This window comes from Equus caballus, chromosome 11 (assembly GCF_041296265.1).
Source record: "Equus caballus isolate H_3958 breed thoroughbred chromosome 11, TB-T2T, whole genome shotgun sequence".
Lineage (NCBI taxonomy): Eukaryota > Metazoa > Chordata > Mammalia > Perissodactyla > Equidae > Equus > Equus caballus.
The window spans coordinates 41141242-41157950 of NC_091694.1; the positions used below are offsets into that span (position 1 = coordinate 41141242).

The 16709-nt window shown below is 38.4% G+C and overlaps 1 protein-coding gene across 23 annotated transcripts in view; it reads right to left on the reverse strand.

Moving 5' to 3' along the window:
• The window catches only part of NF1 (neurofibromin 1), a 240382-nt gene that overhangs the window by 26740 nt on the left and 196933 nt on the right, over positions 1–16709 (reverse strand). For all 23 annotated transcript variants that reach the window (XM_070226406.1, XM_070226404.1, XM_023653059.2 and 20 more), the window contains 12 exons: positions 15003–15435; positions 14066–14406; positions 10904–11106; positions 8738–8931; positions 7407–7547; positions 6965–7244; positions 6295–6509; positions 5776–5837; positions 5518–5632; positions 4880–4981; positions 3063–3203; positions 193–319 (listed from right to left, as the gene is read on the reverse strand). In XM_070226406.1, the coding sequence (XP_070082507.1) occupies positions 193–319; positions 3063–3203; positions 4880–4981; positions 5518–5632; positions 5776–5837; positions 6295–6509; positions 6965–7244; positions 7407–7547; positions 8738–8931; positions 10904–11106; positions 14066–14406; positions 15003–15435 (2354 nt within the window). The remainder of the gene's footprint in view (positions 1–192; positions 320–3062; positions 3204–4879; positions 4982–5517; positions 5633–5775; positions 5838–6294; positions 6510–6964; positions 7245–7406; positions 7548–8737; positions 8932–10903; positions 11107–14065; positions 14407–15002; positions 15436–16709) is intronic.

Sequence of the window (16709 nt, forward strand, 5' to 3'; positions counted from 1 at the left end):
GGAAATCTGATAAAGAGTGGAAATTAGGCTCTATTAAAGTACACATTGAACAAAACATAACTCAGTAAGACATATATAGTTTGTGTTTAAAGTAAGACACATAAGCCAGATTATTTCAAGCAATCAACTATTTCAGTTCCTTCTGGCTTCCTAATACCATTTCAAACAAACACTCTGTCACAGGGCCTCTACCTTTTAAGAGGTGTCCAACCAGTGCAAAGTTAAAGTTAGAGTTGAAATTGAGTCCAACAAAATGATCCATTTGCTTGCAGTGCCATTCCAGAGGATTCCGAATTGCCATAAATACTTCCTCTGGACTCTGTTAAAGATAATCATGAGATGGTTGATGGGGTTCACACAGGAGCTTTCCTTAAAGGACCACTTATTGGTTTTTGATTGTGTTTAACAGCAATGACAAGATAAGTAATCCATTTAAGCTGAAAGAAATTATTTTCAGACAACTACAGAAAACCATAGAATATTTAAGGTACTACAAATAAATTAGTACAAGAGAGTCAAGCATATAAAGAAGAAGATGGTAGAAATGAAGTAGCTTTGATTTATAATGTAAAACAAGTGACTGTCAATGTACATCCTGGTAAGCTTTTTAAAATTATAATTATTATTGTTTTAAATAAGACCATCCGTTGAACTGTAGCTGGCATTTTATGTACTATGCTGACTGAAAATTCAAGAAAACAGAGTTCACACTTCCTCAGTGCCTGCAGTATACAATGTTAGATGCATTATTGTATTGAAACCCTACAGTAATCCTGTGTGGCACATATTAGCTCCATTTTATAATTTATCCATTCATTCATTTATTTATCCTTTTACTTATCAAATATATATTATGTGTTCTTGATGTGCCAGGCATAACTCTAGGCTCTGCAAACACATCAATGAACAAAACAGACAAAAACTACTCGTCCTGCTGGATTTCACATTCTAGTGTGGGAAAAGAAGGAAATTGAAACTCAGAAACACTACGCAACTTGCCCAGGATAATTATGATTTTAACAGTGTTTCCTAAAGTGTGGTTTCAGAAATATCTGCTTTAAAGTCACCAAAGGTGCTTGTTTAAAGGTGGAAAGTACTGGGTCCCATTTCAGAATCATGGGAGGTGGATAAGGCCCAGAATTCGCATTTTTTAAAAGAAGCCCAGTGATTCCCAGAGGCACAGAGACTTTTGAAAGCAAACAACTGAAGGTGTTTAGGGTCATGTCTAGATTTCTAACTCAAAGAAAGAAAGGTATGAGTATATAAAATATATGCAGAGAGATGTTTAGAGCAGCATTGTTTATAACAGAAAAGAAGAAAAGACAGAAACAAACCAAATGTCCATTAATGGGCAAATCCTTGAATGAACTGTGGTTCGTGCATGTTGTAAAATGCTCTGCAGCCATGAGAAAGAATTTTATTTATATACTTAGAAAGATATTCGCTTTATATTGTTAAATAAAAAAATAAGTGGCAGGATACTATAAAAAGTATAATAACCTATTAACCTACTACACGTACAGTTTATATGTGTTCTTTAGCTTTACTGAAGTGTAACTGATGAATAAAATTGTAAGATATTTAAAGTATACAACATCACGATTTGATATATGCATAGACTGGGAAAGGGTTCCGCTCAGTGAGTTAGCTAGTGAACTCATCCGTCACCTTACATATTTACACACCTCCCTCCCTTTTTTTGGGTGAGAACATTTAAGTTTTACTCTCTCAGCGAATTTCAATTCTACACTACAGTGTTATCAACTCTAGTTACCATGTCATACATTAGATCCTCAGGCCTTATTCATCTTACATCCTGGTGACTTGACAAGCTTTATTATCTGTAATTCCTAGTATCCTGTGGCACTGGAGTCAATATTAGCTCCTGCTAAGGGGCTATTCTGGCAATGAAAATGCCAAGGCAGGTACACCTACACAAACACTTCATTTACGAATAGTCTAATATTCATACAAATAGCCAATAGCCAGCTATCTCTCTGACCACCGTCGTCCCAAGACAACCCCAGAAAAGAGCAACGGGGATTAGGAAAGAGAGACTCTAGTCCCAGATCACATATACGAACACGGACAAATTACTTAACTTCTCTGTTCTTTTCCTATTTTGTAAAATGGAGGGCTGACTGATAAACTTCAAGGGAGCTTCTAGCTTTAAACTTTTGTTTCCACACTTCCCAGAGCCCCAGCTGTTCTGGGTGTACACTACATCTGGCAGGCTGAACCAATAATGTTTAGACCAAGTATCTTCACACTTAAAACCATGCTCCTGTTCTCTGTGTCTTTCTCCCCACAGCTCTGTTAATTTCACGTCAAGCAAATCTCTTCTTACATATACATATCTATCTTTAAAAAAACTTCCTCTCTTTTGGCCTAGACTCTTCCCATTTTTTTCCAAAGACAAAAGGAACATAATTTCCTACTCTTATACTCCCTCCTCTATATTCTGGGAACCAAAATCCAACCTCAGTCAAGGCTGATAAATGTTAAGAGGGATGCTAATGGTATGTTTTAAAGAGAGATTAGGCAAAACAAAAAACTAGTATAATTAAGATCCCAAAAGTTTCCTTTAGACTCTTCAAACCCCTTATCCGCTTCTAATTATACTATTTTTTCATTAAGTACCATTATTTAATAAAAATAAGCTTATTTTTAGATTATATTTTCATATGTGAAACGGGGGTGGGGGTGGGGAATGCTAACCTTTACCTTTGGGTTAGAAAATTACAAATAAAGCATCTGCAGGGCACAGAACAACATAGGGCCTAGCATGGGGGCTATTATTACTCCTCAATATTTTTTGTCCCTATTCTGTCTGCTAGTCTTGAATGAGTACTGTTTTCTGCTATTTTTATACAGAAAATATGCAGTAAAGTTTAAATAGTTTTTTTATGAGCTGGTAAGGAACTATACTCACAATAAGATGCATATAAAAATTCATATTTAAATATGGACCTCTTCTGATTTTAAAAAAACAACAACAATAAAAGAGGGGGAGGAGTTCTAAATGTGCAGAATCTAGAGACACCAAGTGAAAGCTCGTGTACCTTGTCATTGAATATCCGGAGACTGTCTAAGGTGTGCAGGTTTTGCTCAAGAAGTGCGGTGCCTGCTGAATACAAGTTGACCTCATCGAGCTGCAGCACGGCCACAGCTACCCAAAAGAGGGCTTTGTGCAGAGGGGAGTCCTGACAAAGGAGACACACTCAAGGTTAGCAAGACAAACCACAAGAGAGTCTCTTTCAAAACTCACTGCAGTATAAAACGAAGCACGTTATCCCCCACATTACCCATGTTTTCTCTGTGGAGAAGGTGAATGTATGGGTAAGCTCTCCACCTATTCCATGTGGGTAACAAAGACACTATTAGCCAGGCTGAGAACCTTAGCATCTCCTTTTATTTCTCCCTGTCCTTTGATTCCAAAATCCAGTCACCAAGTTTCACTGATTCTTCCAAAGTAGTCTCTTTTGCATCTGCTTATTGCTAATGATACCATTCTATGCCAACTTTCTTTATTCTAAATGTAGATTCTTTTTACCTCCAGCTTCTCCCGCCTCCAATCCACTGTGCACACTACCCACAGAATGACCCTTCTAAGTCCGCTTTTGTCATATGACTGATCTGCTTGAAAACATATAGGTCCATTTCCAAACTCCTTTCTGAAGAATGCTGAATGTTAGATTAGCTCCATGCCATCTTTGTAACTTGCCTCTCACTACGCTCCTGAAAAGTTTCTCCATAACAACTAGAATGGTCTCTCTGTCACCCCTGTGTTGTCGCAGCATTCTCGTACATTCCTACTGCCGTATGTTCGCTGCTCAAGCCCTCCTCCCTTTCTCCACACTAAATCCTATGTGTCTCTTTAACTTTAGTTAGGCTCTACCCTTTCAACTTTCTTGTCACCCTTACCACCAGTGACATGCTGCTCTGAAGTAAAAATAGTTATCTTGGGAACCTTATTTAGCAGTGTGGTACATGCGAAAATACACGGACTTTAGAGTCAGACAGCCTTGGATCAGAATCACGGTTCTGTCTTTTATTACCTATGTGACCTTGGGCAAGTTACCAGCCTTCTCAATCTCATTTTAACTTACAAGAGAACCACTTTGTACAATTTAGGATTACGATGTCTGCAGAACATATAACTCAATATCAGAACATACAGGTATTTATTTCTCTGTAACCTCTCTCAAGTCTGGCATGTCTTTGTACTCAATTTACAGAATTATACAACTTTACAGCTGGAAGATAATACTATGCCATCATCTAGTCTAGTTTACTCATTTTATCAGCATGGAAAATGATGTCCAAATATGTTAAATGACCTGCTCAAGGTCACACAACTGAGATGAGCTCAGACCATCCTAAAACAGTGGCTGAATGATTTTATTCCTTTAAAATATCATCTTCATTTACCACCCAGACTCTTTTGATGATGAGGTATACTTCACCCAGCTTTACATCTCTCCACAGTAATGATCATGAACTAAGACACTATGAACTTTTCTTACTTTGTTTATTATCTATCCACCCCAACTCCCACACTCACCCCAGAGTGTAAGCTCCATGAGGGCAGGGAATTTGACTGGTTTTGTTCAGTGCTATGTCTCTAGCACCTAAAACAGTACTTGGCACATAGAAGATGCTAAATTAATACTTACTGGATAAAAGAAGTAAGAATATATACCTATCTTTCCTTTACCACTGATGAGACAAAAAACTTACAAGCAGTTGAGAACATACTCCCCATCCTTTATAACTTCTTCTCAATTCATCTTATTTTCTAAACTCTTTGAAAGAAAATAAAATAACATTTAACACTGATACCCAAAATGAAAGCACTCATTTTCTATACAGTAATTACCTTATTAAGAAGTGGTTGTAATTTGGTTAGTGCTATTACTGTAGCTTCTATCAGAACTTGACTGTTGTAAGTATCAGGTCCTTTTAAGCAACTCTCAAGCGCCTTTTAGGGAAACAGAATTCTTTATTTTACTTTCATTGAAACAAAACATTAACTTCTAAACTGAATCTCAGAATCAGTTCAGGAACAATTCCTTATTTAATAAGTGCTAGAATTATTTCCAATGCTATGGTGATTGCGGTAGCTACCTCAAGGCGTATTTGGGTTCTTACTTTTTAATATATCTATAATATATTCTAAAATAATTAGGCAGGCATTATTATAGGCATTACAAGTTATATAATTTTATATAAGGGTGTTACATATAGTTAAATGCTTTGAAAACTGATAATATATTAAGATTACCTTCTTAGCAAAAGAGACAATACTTATTTTCTTTTTAAGATAGCTTCTTTAGAGAAGGTTTCTTCACTTTAAAGAATTACAATAAAGAAAATAATCAAAACCCATTTATTAAAGGTTCAACAGGCAACATATCAGACATTTTATTAAACTCACGTTTAAATGTCCCTTAGAAAAATGCAAGATATGTTTTACAACTTGGGGACCACAAATATTTGGGGGGGGGGGGGAGGTACCTTGCTAAGAATGCGGATAATCTGCTTTATCTGCCCGTGAGACACTCGCTTACTAATGCAGCCAAAAACGACCAGAGCTCTCGGTTGCAGGGACGGGTTGTACTGGAATGCAAACCTGCCATTAAAAGACCCAATCAGTTTATGAAAGCCTGTATGTTTATACACACTGAATCATTAATTCAAATACTGATTACCCAGGAATAGCTATCTTTTCAACATTGCACATACTTTTACAACTTGAATTTATTTGGAACATACCTTTGAGCTAGTTCTGTCCACTGATCCAGCCACTTGCATGTTGGAATATCTCTCATACATGCCTAAAAAAAAGAGAACTCTGAATACATTTACATACAGAAATGTTTTTTGTAACGTCATTAAATGGGATGCATATTACCAATAAATACATTCCATGGGAGTGTTTTTATTTAAGCATTAAGTGCAAAACAGAATAAACCAATACTTCTTCTATATAGAACTAGTGGATTAAAAAAATGATCTTAGGGGGCCGGCCCGATGGTGCAGTGGTTAAGTTCGCACGTTCTGCTTCGGCAGCCCGGGCTTTGCCAGTTTGGATCCCAGGTGCGGACATGGCACCACTTGGCAAGCCATGCTGTGGCAGGTGTCCCACATAAAGTAGAGGAAGATGGGCATGGATGTTAGCTCAGGGCCAGTCTTCCTCAGCAACAAGAGGAGGATTGGCAGATGTTAGCTCAGGGCTAATCCTCCTCCAAAAAAAAAAACAACCTTAGTTTCTTATCATTTTGCCTTATATACCTCCATGATCTCCAACAAAGCTTCCGTGACTGTTTCCAAGGATGTCAAAGCAAAAGTCTCCCTCTCGTAGGAGCCAGGAGAGAACGACCTGTCCCGGTAACTGGAGCGGAAGGCAATCACAGCAGCTGACTTGACTTTGCTAATGCCAAACAGTAAGTAAAATTTGGGTAATGAGAACTCTGTCAAACTGAGTCTCAAAACTTGCTTGGTCTCCTCTGTAAAAGAAAAAGGGAGCAAGTTAATTTTTTAATTCTAAAGTGCCATGTTTCATTTTGAATTTAGAAAATTTGGATAGCATATCAAAATTACATAACCATGATCCCTAAACCAACCCTTGAGACACATTGTCTTGATGCTCACTGCTTTAACTCCATGTATCAACAAATTCGTGCTAGTAATGTAACACTGTCAACTGATGCTGAGTCCTTAGCTTATGTGATAACCACAAGAATCTATGACAAATGCGCACAGAAAATCTTTGCTATAGCTTGATATAGAATGGAAGTAATTTATTCTTTTTCTCTTTAATAATATTTCATGTCATTACCAAAGGCTTAAATAAGCAGCTTGGTGTCAAGGCACCATAATCAATAAGATAATCCATGCCCATCAGCTGATAGAAAATGGAGACAGGAAGTGGTGAAACACAAATTATTTTCCTGGAACTTACCACTAAAATGAAGCTGTGAACAAGTGCACAGAGAGTGAATGATATTAATGACCAATCCATGTGTGGAAGCTCTAAGGGAGAGTGGCCCTGTGGCTACTAAGAAAGTCACAACGTGGAAGAGGTAGGGGAGATGAGCCGCCACGTCGAGGGAGTTGTTGAAGGACAACATCAGCATGTAGCGTGCTAGAATCGCAATGTCATCCCACATAAGATGCTGTTCTAAAGTAGGAGTTGGAGATAAGCATGTCTTGTCAATTATTTTGCACATCCTTCCAATAACCTGTAAAGGAGGAGAATCTTAAAAAATGTGGGGGCTAAAAAAAGTTTTATCACAAAAAAATTTCAGCTTAACTTTAAAATGAATAATTGCAAAAAACCCCACAAAACCTCCGAATAAAAATAGATCACGCCATAGTCCAGAAGGCAAAGGAAAAGTGATTACCTTGCTAGAAACCAATTTCACATTTCCAGACGCCAGAGCTACAGCAGTATCTGCCATCACCTCGGCTTTTATTGATCCCAAGCCACCTGTTGCACTGGTTTTGATGAAACTGTCTAGCACAACATCAAGGAGATCTGTAATCTAATAGACGAGGAAAAAAATAACTTATGTTTTAGCCATTCTATCAACTTAATTTTTAATTTAAAAATACTTCACGGAGCAGCCCAATCAATATGAAAATACTATTTCACCTGAGGCCTCCAAAATACTACCTTTTATTTAGAGACCTGTCAGTAAATATAATTTATCATAAAATATCTACAAAAAGATAAGGATATTCACTTGATTCCTTCAGAGATTAAGAAACTAGTATTCAAAAATTTTAAATCTCTACATACATTATTTTCTTTGAGGACGATTAGCCCGAATAGCTGCTGCCCATCCTCCTCTTTTGGCTGAGACAGATTGGCCCTGAGCTAACATCCGTGCCCATCTTCCTCTACTTTATACGTGGGATGCCTGCCACAGCATGGCTTGATAAGTGGTACGTGGGTCCACACCCGAGATCTGAACCGGTGAACCCATGGCTGCCAAAGCGGAATGTGCAAATTTAACCGCTGCGCCACCAGGCTGGCCCCTACAAATACTATTTTCATTCATTTGCAAACACCTCTGTTCTCTTCTAGGACAGTAATGTATGATAAACATAAAAGACAATTATTTAAAAATATACAAAATGGCATCAAGTACTGAGATGTTTTATAGAGCCATAACACTGGCTCCAAGGTCATTTAAACTCATTTGGAGGATTTGCAGCATTGTCTGAATAAGGGTATTGCTTCTGTAAGTTATTACTTTGAAGAAATGCTATGTGTCACTCTTGTCAGATAAAAAATAAAATGTTACCTTATATTCTATATTTTAATATTGGTGTTCTTATGCTAGAACTATAAATGAAGGCAAGTGTCTCAAGTAACGTCATCAAGAAACATTTACTGACACCTGCGGCATGTATGGAGGGCACTAGAATACATTATAAAACACTATTTACTAGAATCAACATCAGATTTTTACAGTTAAATTCTATATAATTATGCTATGGAGAAGAGTGCTTAAATAATTCATTTTTCTCTGGCTCTGAGACAAGCATCAGACATTTATAGTTTCGAACCAGATCAAGAGTAGGTGGGTGTCTCACGCTTTTTGAAAGAGGGGACTGTCTCTTCTACAGCTATAGCCCTAGTGCCTTGCACAGTGCTTTGCACAATGTGAGTACCAGGTAGTATCTGCACCAAGGGAGTACCAGACAAATATTTGAGCAAACTCAATACCTGCCCAAGGCTCCCCCATATTTTTGCTTGAATAGATGGGTACATCTGTTTCTCATTTATGGTCATTGTTATCAGCTTATCAAGAATAGCAGTAACTCTTTGTCTTTTGGCATCATCATTGTGCTTACAAAAACGGACTAGATTTGACAGCCATGGAGTCATGTATTCCAAACAAAGGTGTTTCAGTTCAATACCTGGAGGAAAAATACACTATTAGCATAGATGGTCAATAAAATTAGATCAACAATTATTCTAAAATAAAGGATTGATTAAAAAAAAAAAAGGTAAAAGACCATTACCTGGAATTAGGCCTGGAGTAAAGAGACTTGGCAAGTGTTTTATTGAAGATAGAGGTGAAGAATGAAAATAAGCCTTGAAGAAAGTAATCTTAAAAGCCAGTAAGCCAATTTTCGAAAAGTTTTATCTTATTTTTCTCCCTCTTAATCATTTCTCTTCTAGTTAAAAATTTTACTCAGTTTTTTTCCAATTGTAAAAGGAATAAGTGGTAATCATAGAAAGTTTGGTAAAAGGAAAACATCACCACAAAAATGAAACTGATACTAATGTATTGGTGTATCACCTTCTCTCTCTCTCAGGCTTTAAAATCTATGTGGAGACAATGCACATCTATGTGTGTTTATACACCCATATAACTCACCCCAGTTCCAGTTTTTATATTCAATTCCTAAATACAGCTAAAAATTATTTTGGTATCTTGTGGTTTGGGGTGAAGACGAAGACTCAACTTAATTCATTTCTCAACTTCATTTCTTAAATGATTTAATCTTCCCCCGTCAGTTCGCGATGCTTCTTTATCATTCTCTCTCCCTCAGACCGACCTGACTGCTGATTCTTGAACACGTCTGTTTTAATTATTGTACCATTATAATGTGTACAGACAACTGTAATATCAAGTCTTAGTTTTCTTTCAATATTTTCTTAGCTGTTCTCATACATTCAAGTGAAATTTATAATCATTTTAAGTTCTACCTCATTCTTTTTTTTTTTTTTTTTTTTTTTTTTTTAAAGATTTTATTTTTTCCTTTTTCTCCACAAAGCCCCCCGGTACATAGTTGTGTATTCTTCATTGTGGGTTCCTCTAGTTGTGGCATGTGGGACGCTGCCTCAGCGTGGTCTGACGAGCAGTGCCATGTCCGCGCCCAGGATTCGAACCGACGAAACACTGGGCCGCCTGCAGCGGAGCGCGCAAACTTAACCACTCGGCCACGGGGCCAGCCCCAAGTTCTACCTCATTCTTAATCCTCAAATCTTGTAGATATTTTGATGAGATTGCATTGAATTTGTAATTATCTAGGAAGAGTAGTTTGTCCAGGAACACAATTTGCCTGTCCATTCACTCAAATTTTAATTAATATTTCTCAATAAAGCTTTACACTTTTCTTGTTTTGTCAGTCTTACACATTTTATTTTTAGGGTTAGATTCCTAAATCTCTTTGTATAAAAAAATGTATACAGGGATCTGGTCTCAATGAATTGTGAAAGCTTTAAATCACATAATACAGAAAAATCAAGAAATAAGTTTCAATGCAGAAAAAAAAATTTTACGTATTGTGGCGAGAGAAAGGGAAGGGAAGAAAATGTCAGGAAATGAAGCGGGAGAAGAGCAATATTTATCCTGCTACAGGGTATGAAGATGGACAGATGTAAAGGGTAGATGTTAAATTTATGAGACTTATTAAAGCCAAGTCAGGAGCTGACTCTAGACCCTGTATTACGCGCCACTGCTTTCTCCACGCACTGAACAATTCAAAGTCAACTTGAAGAAAAGAGAAAATGACTGCTTCCCTAAAATCAAGGAGACAACGTGGATACTCTCTCATTTGGAATAACCTGCCAACAAGAGAAATGCTGAAGCTCATTAAACTGAAACACAGTGCAAAAAATACTTCGTAAGTGGTCCAGAGACATGTAAGGTATCAAAACCTGGCCACTCTTCTTTTTATTGCCAGAATTTTGGTGGAATTCTCAGCGCAGTCTACCAGGAAGTTCCTTCAGTTACAGATACCACAAATGAAAAATCAGAAGATGTAAAGAAGTAAAAATCTAATAAACTAAAGATTTCACCAGTAAATTCTGAAATGAAAGGGTTTTCTTTGAATCTTCTCAGAATCATCGTTAGTGTTAAAGAAAATTATCATTACTTACTAGATTTGCTAAATCCAGAAATACACTCTTCCAAAAATTCTAAGGTGAGGTGTGGCTCATTGGCTGCCAGTGTCTTACTAATAGAGACAATAAAGAGGGTGTTGTTGGCAGGGATACATAAACCTGACGTCTCTAGCAACTGGCCCTCGATTTTTAAATTAAAGGTACAAGTTAAGGCACACAGAAGATTATAGGCAGCTGACCTAGGAGAAAACACAAATGAAGTTGTTTTAAAAATTACTTTTTCTTATAATTCTAAAAATTTTTCATAACATACAACTTACAACTCAATTAGAAAGTATAATTAACTATTTTTAAATTTTTTTTTAAAGATTTTACTTTTTTCCTTTTTCTCCCCAAAGCCCCCCAGTACATAGTTGTATATTCTTCATTGTGGGTCCTTCTAGCTGTGGCATGTGGGACGCTGCCTCAGCGTGGCTTGATGAGCAGTGCCATGTCCGTGCCCAGGATTCGAACCAACGAAACACTGGGCCGCCTGCAGCGGAATGCGCGAACTTAACCACTCGGCCACGGGACCAGCCCCAACTATTTTTAAATTTTATGATCAGTTAGAGATAAGACATTATGATTCTATGGAAAACCCAAACACTCCTTGATCATTTAGAGATTTTTTTTTAAAGATTTTATTTTTCCTTTTTCTCCCCAAAGCCTCCTGCTACATAGTTGTGTATTTTTTTTTTAGTTGGGGGTCCTTCTAGTTGTGGCATGTGGGACGCCACCTCAGCGTGGCTTGATGAGTGATGATTCGAAATCCTGGGCCGCCAAAGTGGAGCGCGTGAAGTTAACCACTCGGCCACGGGGCCAGCCCTAGAGATTTTTTTAAAGGGAGATTTTTGACATAACCAGAGGGGCACTGTGAGGCTCCTAAGACAGGTGAGTATAAGGTTTTTCTAAATGACATTTTACTGGGATATGAAATATGAGATGTTTATAGTCCTAAGGTGGATCAACAGAAAGAAAGTCAGAATATGGCATATCACATTTTCAGTGAAGCCAAAACTCAAATTGTGGCTCCCCCTCCCGCTAGATCCAGTTATAACGGGGATCATAAGTAGAGAAATGAGATGGCCCCTCAACAAATTAGAATGTTAAAATCTTTAATCAGTATCTGCTGAATTTCTTTCTGGGTATCCTACAAGTTATACTACAAACTGGAGGTGAAAAAAAATTTTAATAAGGGCCAGCCCGGTGGTGTAGTAGTTGCGTGCTCTGCTTTGGTGGCCTGGGGTTCACGGGTTCAGATCCCAGGTGCAGACCTACACACTGCTCATAAAGCCATGCTGTGGTGGCGTCCCACATACAAAATAGAGGAAGAGTCACACAGATGTTAGCTCAGGGACAATCTTCCTCACCAAAAAAAAGAAAAAAAGAGAGAGAGATTTTAATATAATTAAGTCTCCCATTTTTCCTTCCATTATACATAACCAGTGGAAAAAAATCCCCCCAAATCCATAATATATAACCAGGTTCCATTAGAACCAAAAATTCCCTTATAAATGTCTGAAAATATACTTAATTTAGGAGACAGCTCAAAAAACTCAGACTCAGTGTTTAAATTTTAATTTTTCTCCCCATCCAGCAAAACAAATGGTTTGACTGCTCAGTAAATTTCAGGTTTTCCTTACCTCTGAATTTTCCTCATGCTAATATTCTTATGCAACAACCACATAGGGGGAAAAATCCACTGAAATTTAAGTCTGCCTAAAGGCTTTTTTCTCTGGGATGACATGCTTCAGCAAAAAGCAATGGCTGTCACCTTGCTTTATGCCACAAGAGAAGAATACAGGTTCATTCAAGCTAATAATTGTTAGGCATTCTCCTATGAGGAACTTTGAATTAGAAATTAAAAGTAGACATATAGCTCCATTTCCCTAAGTGAGACTATTACTATTACTGTTTCTAAGTTTATCCCTTTATCTCTTACTAACTCCTAGAAATTCTGAGTTACACTATTTTGACATTGACTTTTACTCTGTGTATTTCAACAGCTTTAAGAAAGAATCGAGGTTCCTCAAACTGTGGGTAGGTGTCAGAGACTCCTCTGAAATAACGAAAGCTAAACATATACAAAATTTTGTGTAAAATTTCTTGGAGTTCATGGATCCCATGAGGCCCATCTAGGTAAAGAAACCTTGTTGATTTTTTCCCCCCATTTTAAATAAGGGAGAGTCTGGAATACTAAAAAGCCTACTTATAAAACCTGGGCTATATTATACCCTAGTGAAAATTTTCTGAAGCTAAGAATTTATATCTATAAAAATCTTGACAGTCCCAAGGTACCTGGGACAAAGAATTAACCTAACATGAAAAGGGGAGGGGGGAAAGAAGGAAGGGGTGCAAAGAGATGCTGGCAGAGAGAGAAATGGGGGGAGTTGGGAGGAAATAATATTTACTGAGCACAAACTATTTGCTAGATGTATACTATGCTACCACACATACTATTTATTAAACTTTTGTAGGTAGATAAAGAAGGCATTATTACCTTTATTTTAAAAATGAAGAAACTACAGCTCAGAGAACTTCAGTGCCTTGCCCACGGTCATACACAGCAGATCTAGATTTAAACCAAATCTACTGACTCCACAGGCCACGCTCTTTCCTCACTCATGTTCAGATTATTAAGCCTAAACAGAACCAATTATACTCTGCTCAGACGACACCTATATCTGTCTTTAGATTTCTCTCAGGAACTTTGTCAGAGTCACATCGGTGGAAAGTTCGACTTACGGACGGTAAGCCGTCCTCTGTCTGACAACAGTAACCTAATGCAACTGGGAGGAAACTTGATAGTGATACACTTCTGAGGACAGGAGGACTTCGAGGGGGAGAAACTTAATTCAGGAGTAGACTTCCTCCCAAAAAATAGTCTTTTCTTAAAAAAACCAAACTGCTACGTTGTCTGTTTCAGATTAAAGTTTCCTGCAGAAAGAACATATACTGGTTTGGTGTGAGTCACCCAATTTGGAATTCCTCAGTTCATGTGAATACCCCACAACTTGATGAGGTCATGCTGGTTAACCAACATAGCATACCTTCCAATTTACAATATTAAGGTAGAGGATGCTTTAAAAGCTTATTAAATGATTGTTTTAAAAGCAGCAAATCCTGAATAAAGTTGGAGCAAATTTTTTAACAACCTACCGTAAACTAGGGTCTGAACTGCCTAAATTAAGTAACGCGATATTGAGCAGTGTCCCAGGGACATCTTTTGGCCGGATCTTGGTGTGCTGGGGGATGGAGTCGGGCTGTGACAGCTCCCAGCGTGTCCGGATGTGAATGATGGACTGGACGATGGCTTCACACTCCTGGTGCATGAAGGTGAGCGGTGTGCCCTGGTTTGCAATGGTTAAGGTGAACTGGTTCTCATCCACCAGGCAGATCTCTTCAATTTCCGAAGCATAGTAGATATCGTTTAGAAAGACTGATTGCCCTAGGACTTTCGTTCGCTCTGCTGAGGTCACTTGAACAGCAGTAGAACCAACCTGGAAAGTGGTGGTGAGAGGGTGGAGTAGAGAAGAATTAAATTCCATTATGTAGAATTCTAAGAGGCTCCAAAAACCAACCCACCAAATAAACAAAATACCATGTTTGCCACTTAAGGAAGAGTTACCACTGTTATATATTCAAATGGGTTCAATAGCTATTGTGATAAATGCTCTCAAAAGAGACTGAAAAACACTAGGGAAAAAAACCTTATTTTTGAAAAAGGTCAGGAATCCCAAAGACAATTATTGATTTGTATCCTGAAGGTTCATGTTCCTCACTCTGCAAAAAGCATGTAATAATCCGAAGAACTCTCAACAGGAAGTTTCCACCTTCCACGCATTCCTGTTGTCTGACTGATACATAAACTGGCCTCCCTACAACACTCTCCCGCCTCCAATCCCCTCCAGACTGTAGTTAAGTGGACATGCTCATAGCTTCCGCAGGACCTCCACGAAGAGAGGGAGCTTGGTTTTCCTCCATCTGAACTGCTTTACATTTGATGCACTACTATGGGGCGCCCAGGGAGGTCAGCACAGGGCCTGGCCAGCCAAGAAAGGCAACGAGTCACTTACCCAACCCTCGTGAAACTTACTTTAATGGAAACCTTGGTGTCTTTGTGAGCCAGCTTGAGAGCATTGTGGAACACTTTCAGGTCCTCTTCTAAAGCCAAAGTGGCAGCAGGTAGTTTCTGTTGTTCGTGCTCTACGTGCTCAGCCAGCTTCCCAGGACAGTCTATGAAAATGAGCCTTTTGCTGCCTTTGAGGCCAGTGAGCAGCCGCTCGTGATACTTGGTGTACTCCCTGACCCAGGAGTTACAGTTATAGATATAGACTGCAGAGACATTGTCATAAGCAAAGCCAGGAAAAACAACAAACCACTTGGAGAGAAAGTCCGTTTTAAAGCGATTGCTAGGCCCGGTATGGGTAAGGTCCACTACAATTTCATATGGCTTTGCATAATATGGCTTTAGAGTCAGCAAGACATGGTAGATCAGCAAATCGCCATTGATTTGACCAGTTTTGAACCTAAGGAAGATGACAAAAAAAAAGGACACAGATTATTAACAGAGTTCTGAATACATGTACAGATGCTACTAATCTATTTTATTCCTTTATTTTCTGATTAGTTTTCTAAAGAAAACTAACTATAATATGAAACAATTATACAAAGTCTGGAGCCATTTCTTAAATCAGCTGTTCTTCAAACAATGAGAAGTAAGGCTGAAGAAAAATGGATGAGACGAATCTCCAGTTCAAAAACTTTGAGCAACAACAAGAAACTTGCCCACCCCAGTCAAGCAAGGAGGAAGGCAGCGGACATTGGTTGGCTGTCTCCAGTCCCACCGAACTTCCCAGGTGAACAGTTTGGGTGGGAATGACCCACCTGGAGCCCTAGAGTGAACTGAATGACTTTAGCCAATTCATCTAGCCCACCTCGACCAGACAGAACGGTTCAGCAATGACCACATGACTCACAGCAGCACAACGAGCCAAAGGGCTCAACTCAGAGACATGAGCTTCAACGGTTGGGAACGGAGACTGTTTCTTTCCCGATGTTTATACACAAGGGAACACACAGCCTGGGGAGTGGTTAGCTTGTACGGTGAGATATGAAGGAAGCGTCTGCCTAACAACTGAAGAAATGGAGCAAAGAAACAGAGAGAAACTAGGGCCCTGGTCTTTTCATTTAACGCCTAGATAAAGCCTCTCCTGAGATAAAATTTATCCTTGAACTATTCAGTTTTGTGAGCCAATCAATTCCATTTTTTGATTAAGCCAATATTAGGTCATATGTTACTTATACTCAAAAGACTGCTAATCAATGTGAGTAGCCAAAGCGAAGACCCTTAGAAAGCCGTGAAGAACACAGTACTAGAATTTCAAATCATGACGACTTATATTAACTTTGGCCCAATGTTCCACACCTGATGACTCTGGCAGTACTACAAAGTAGGCTAACACAAATATCCTCACCTCAGAGTTTTTAATCTTCTTGGGAGAAAATAAGATAAAAATATGACAAGTTAAATGATTACTAAATAAAAAAAATATTTCAAGATCAGAGAAAAGATACGAGGTAGTATGTAATCACTTATCAAAGGAATTGCAGAGAAACTTCTATTAAGTTCAGAAGAGGGAGAGAGTAAGAGAAACTGGGTGTTCAGTGAAAGCTACGTAGAAGACGCAGCGGCTGAGGCAGGTAGGAGGAATATGAATTCAATAAGGGGAGGGATTAGCAGGCCTCACAGAGAGAGGGAAAGAGGAAAAGAAATAGGTAACTAGATGTGTTGGGGCCACAG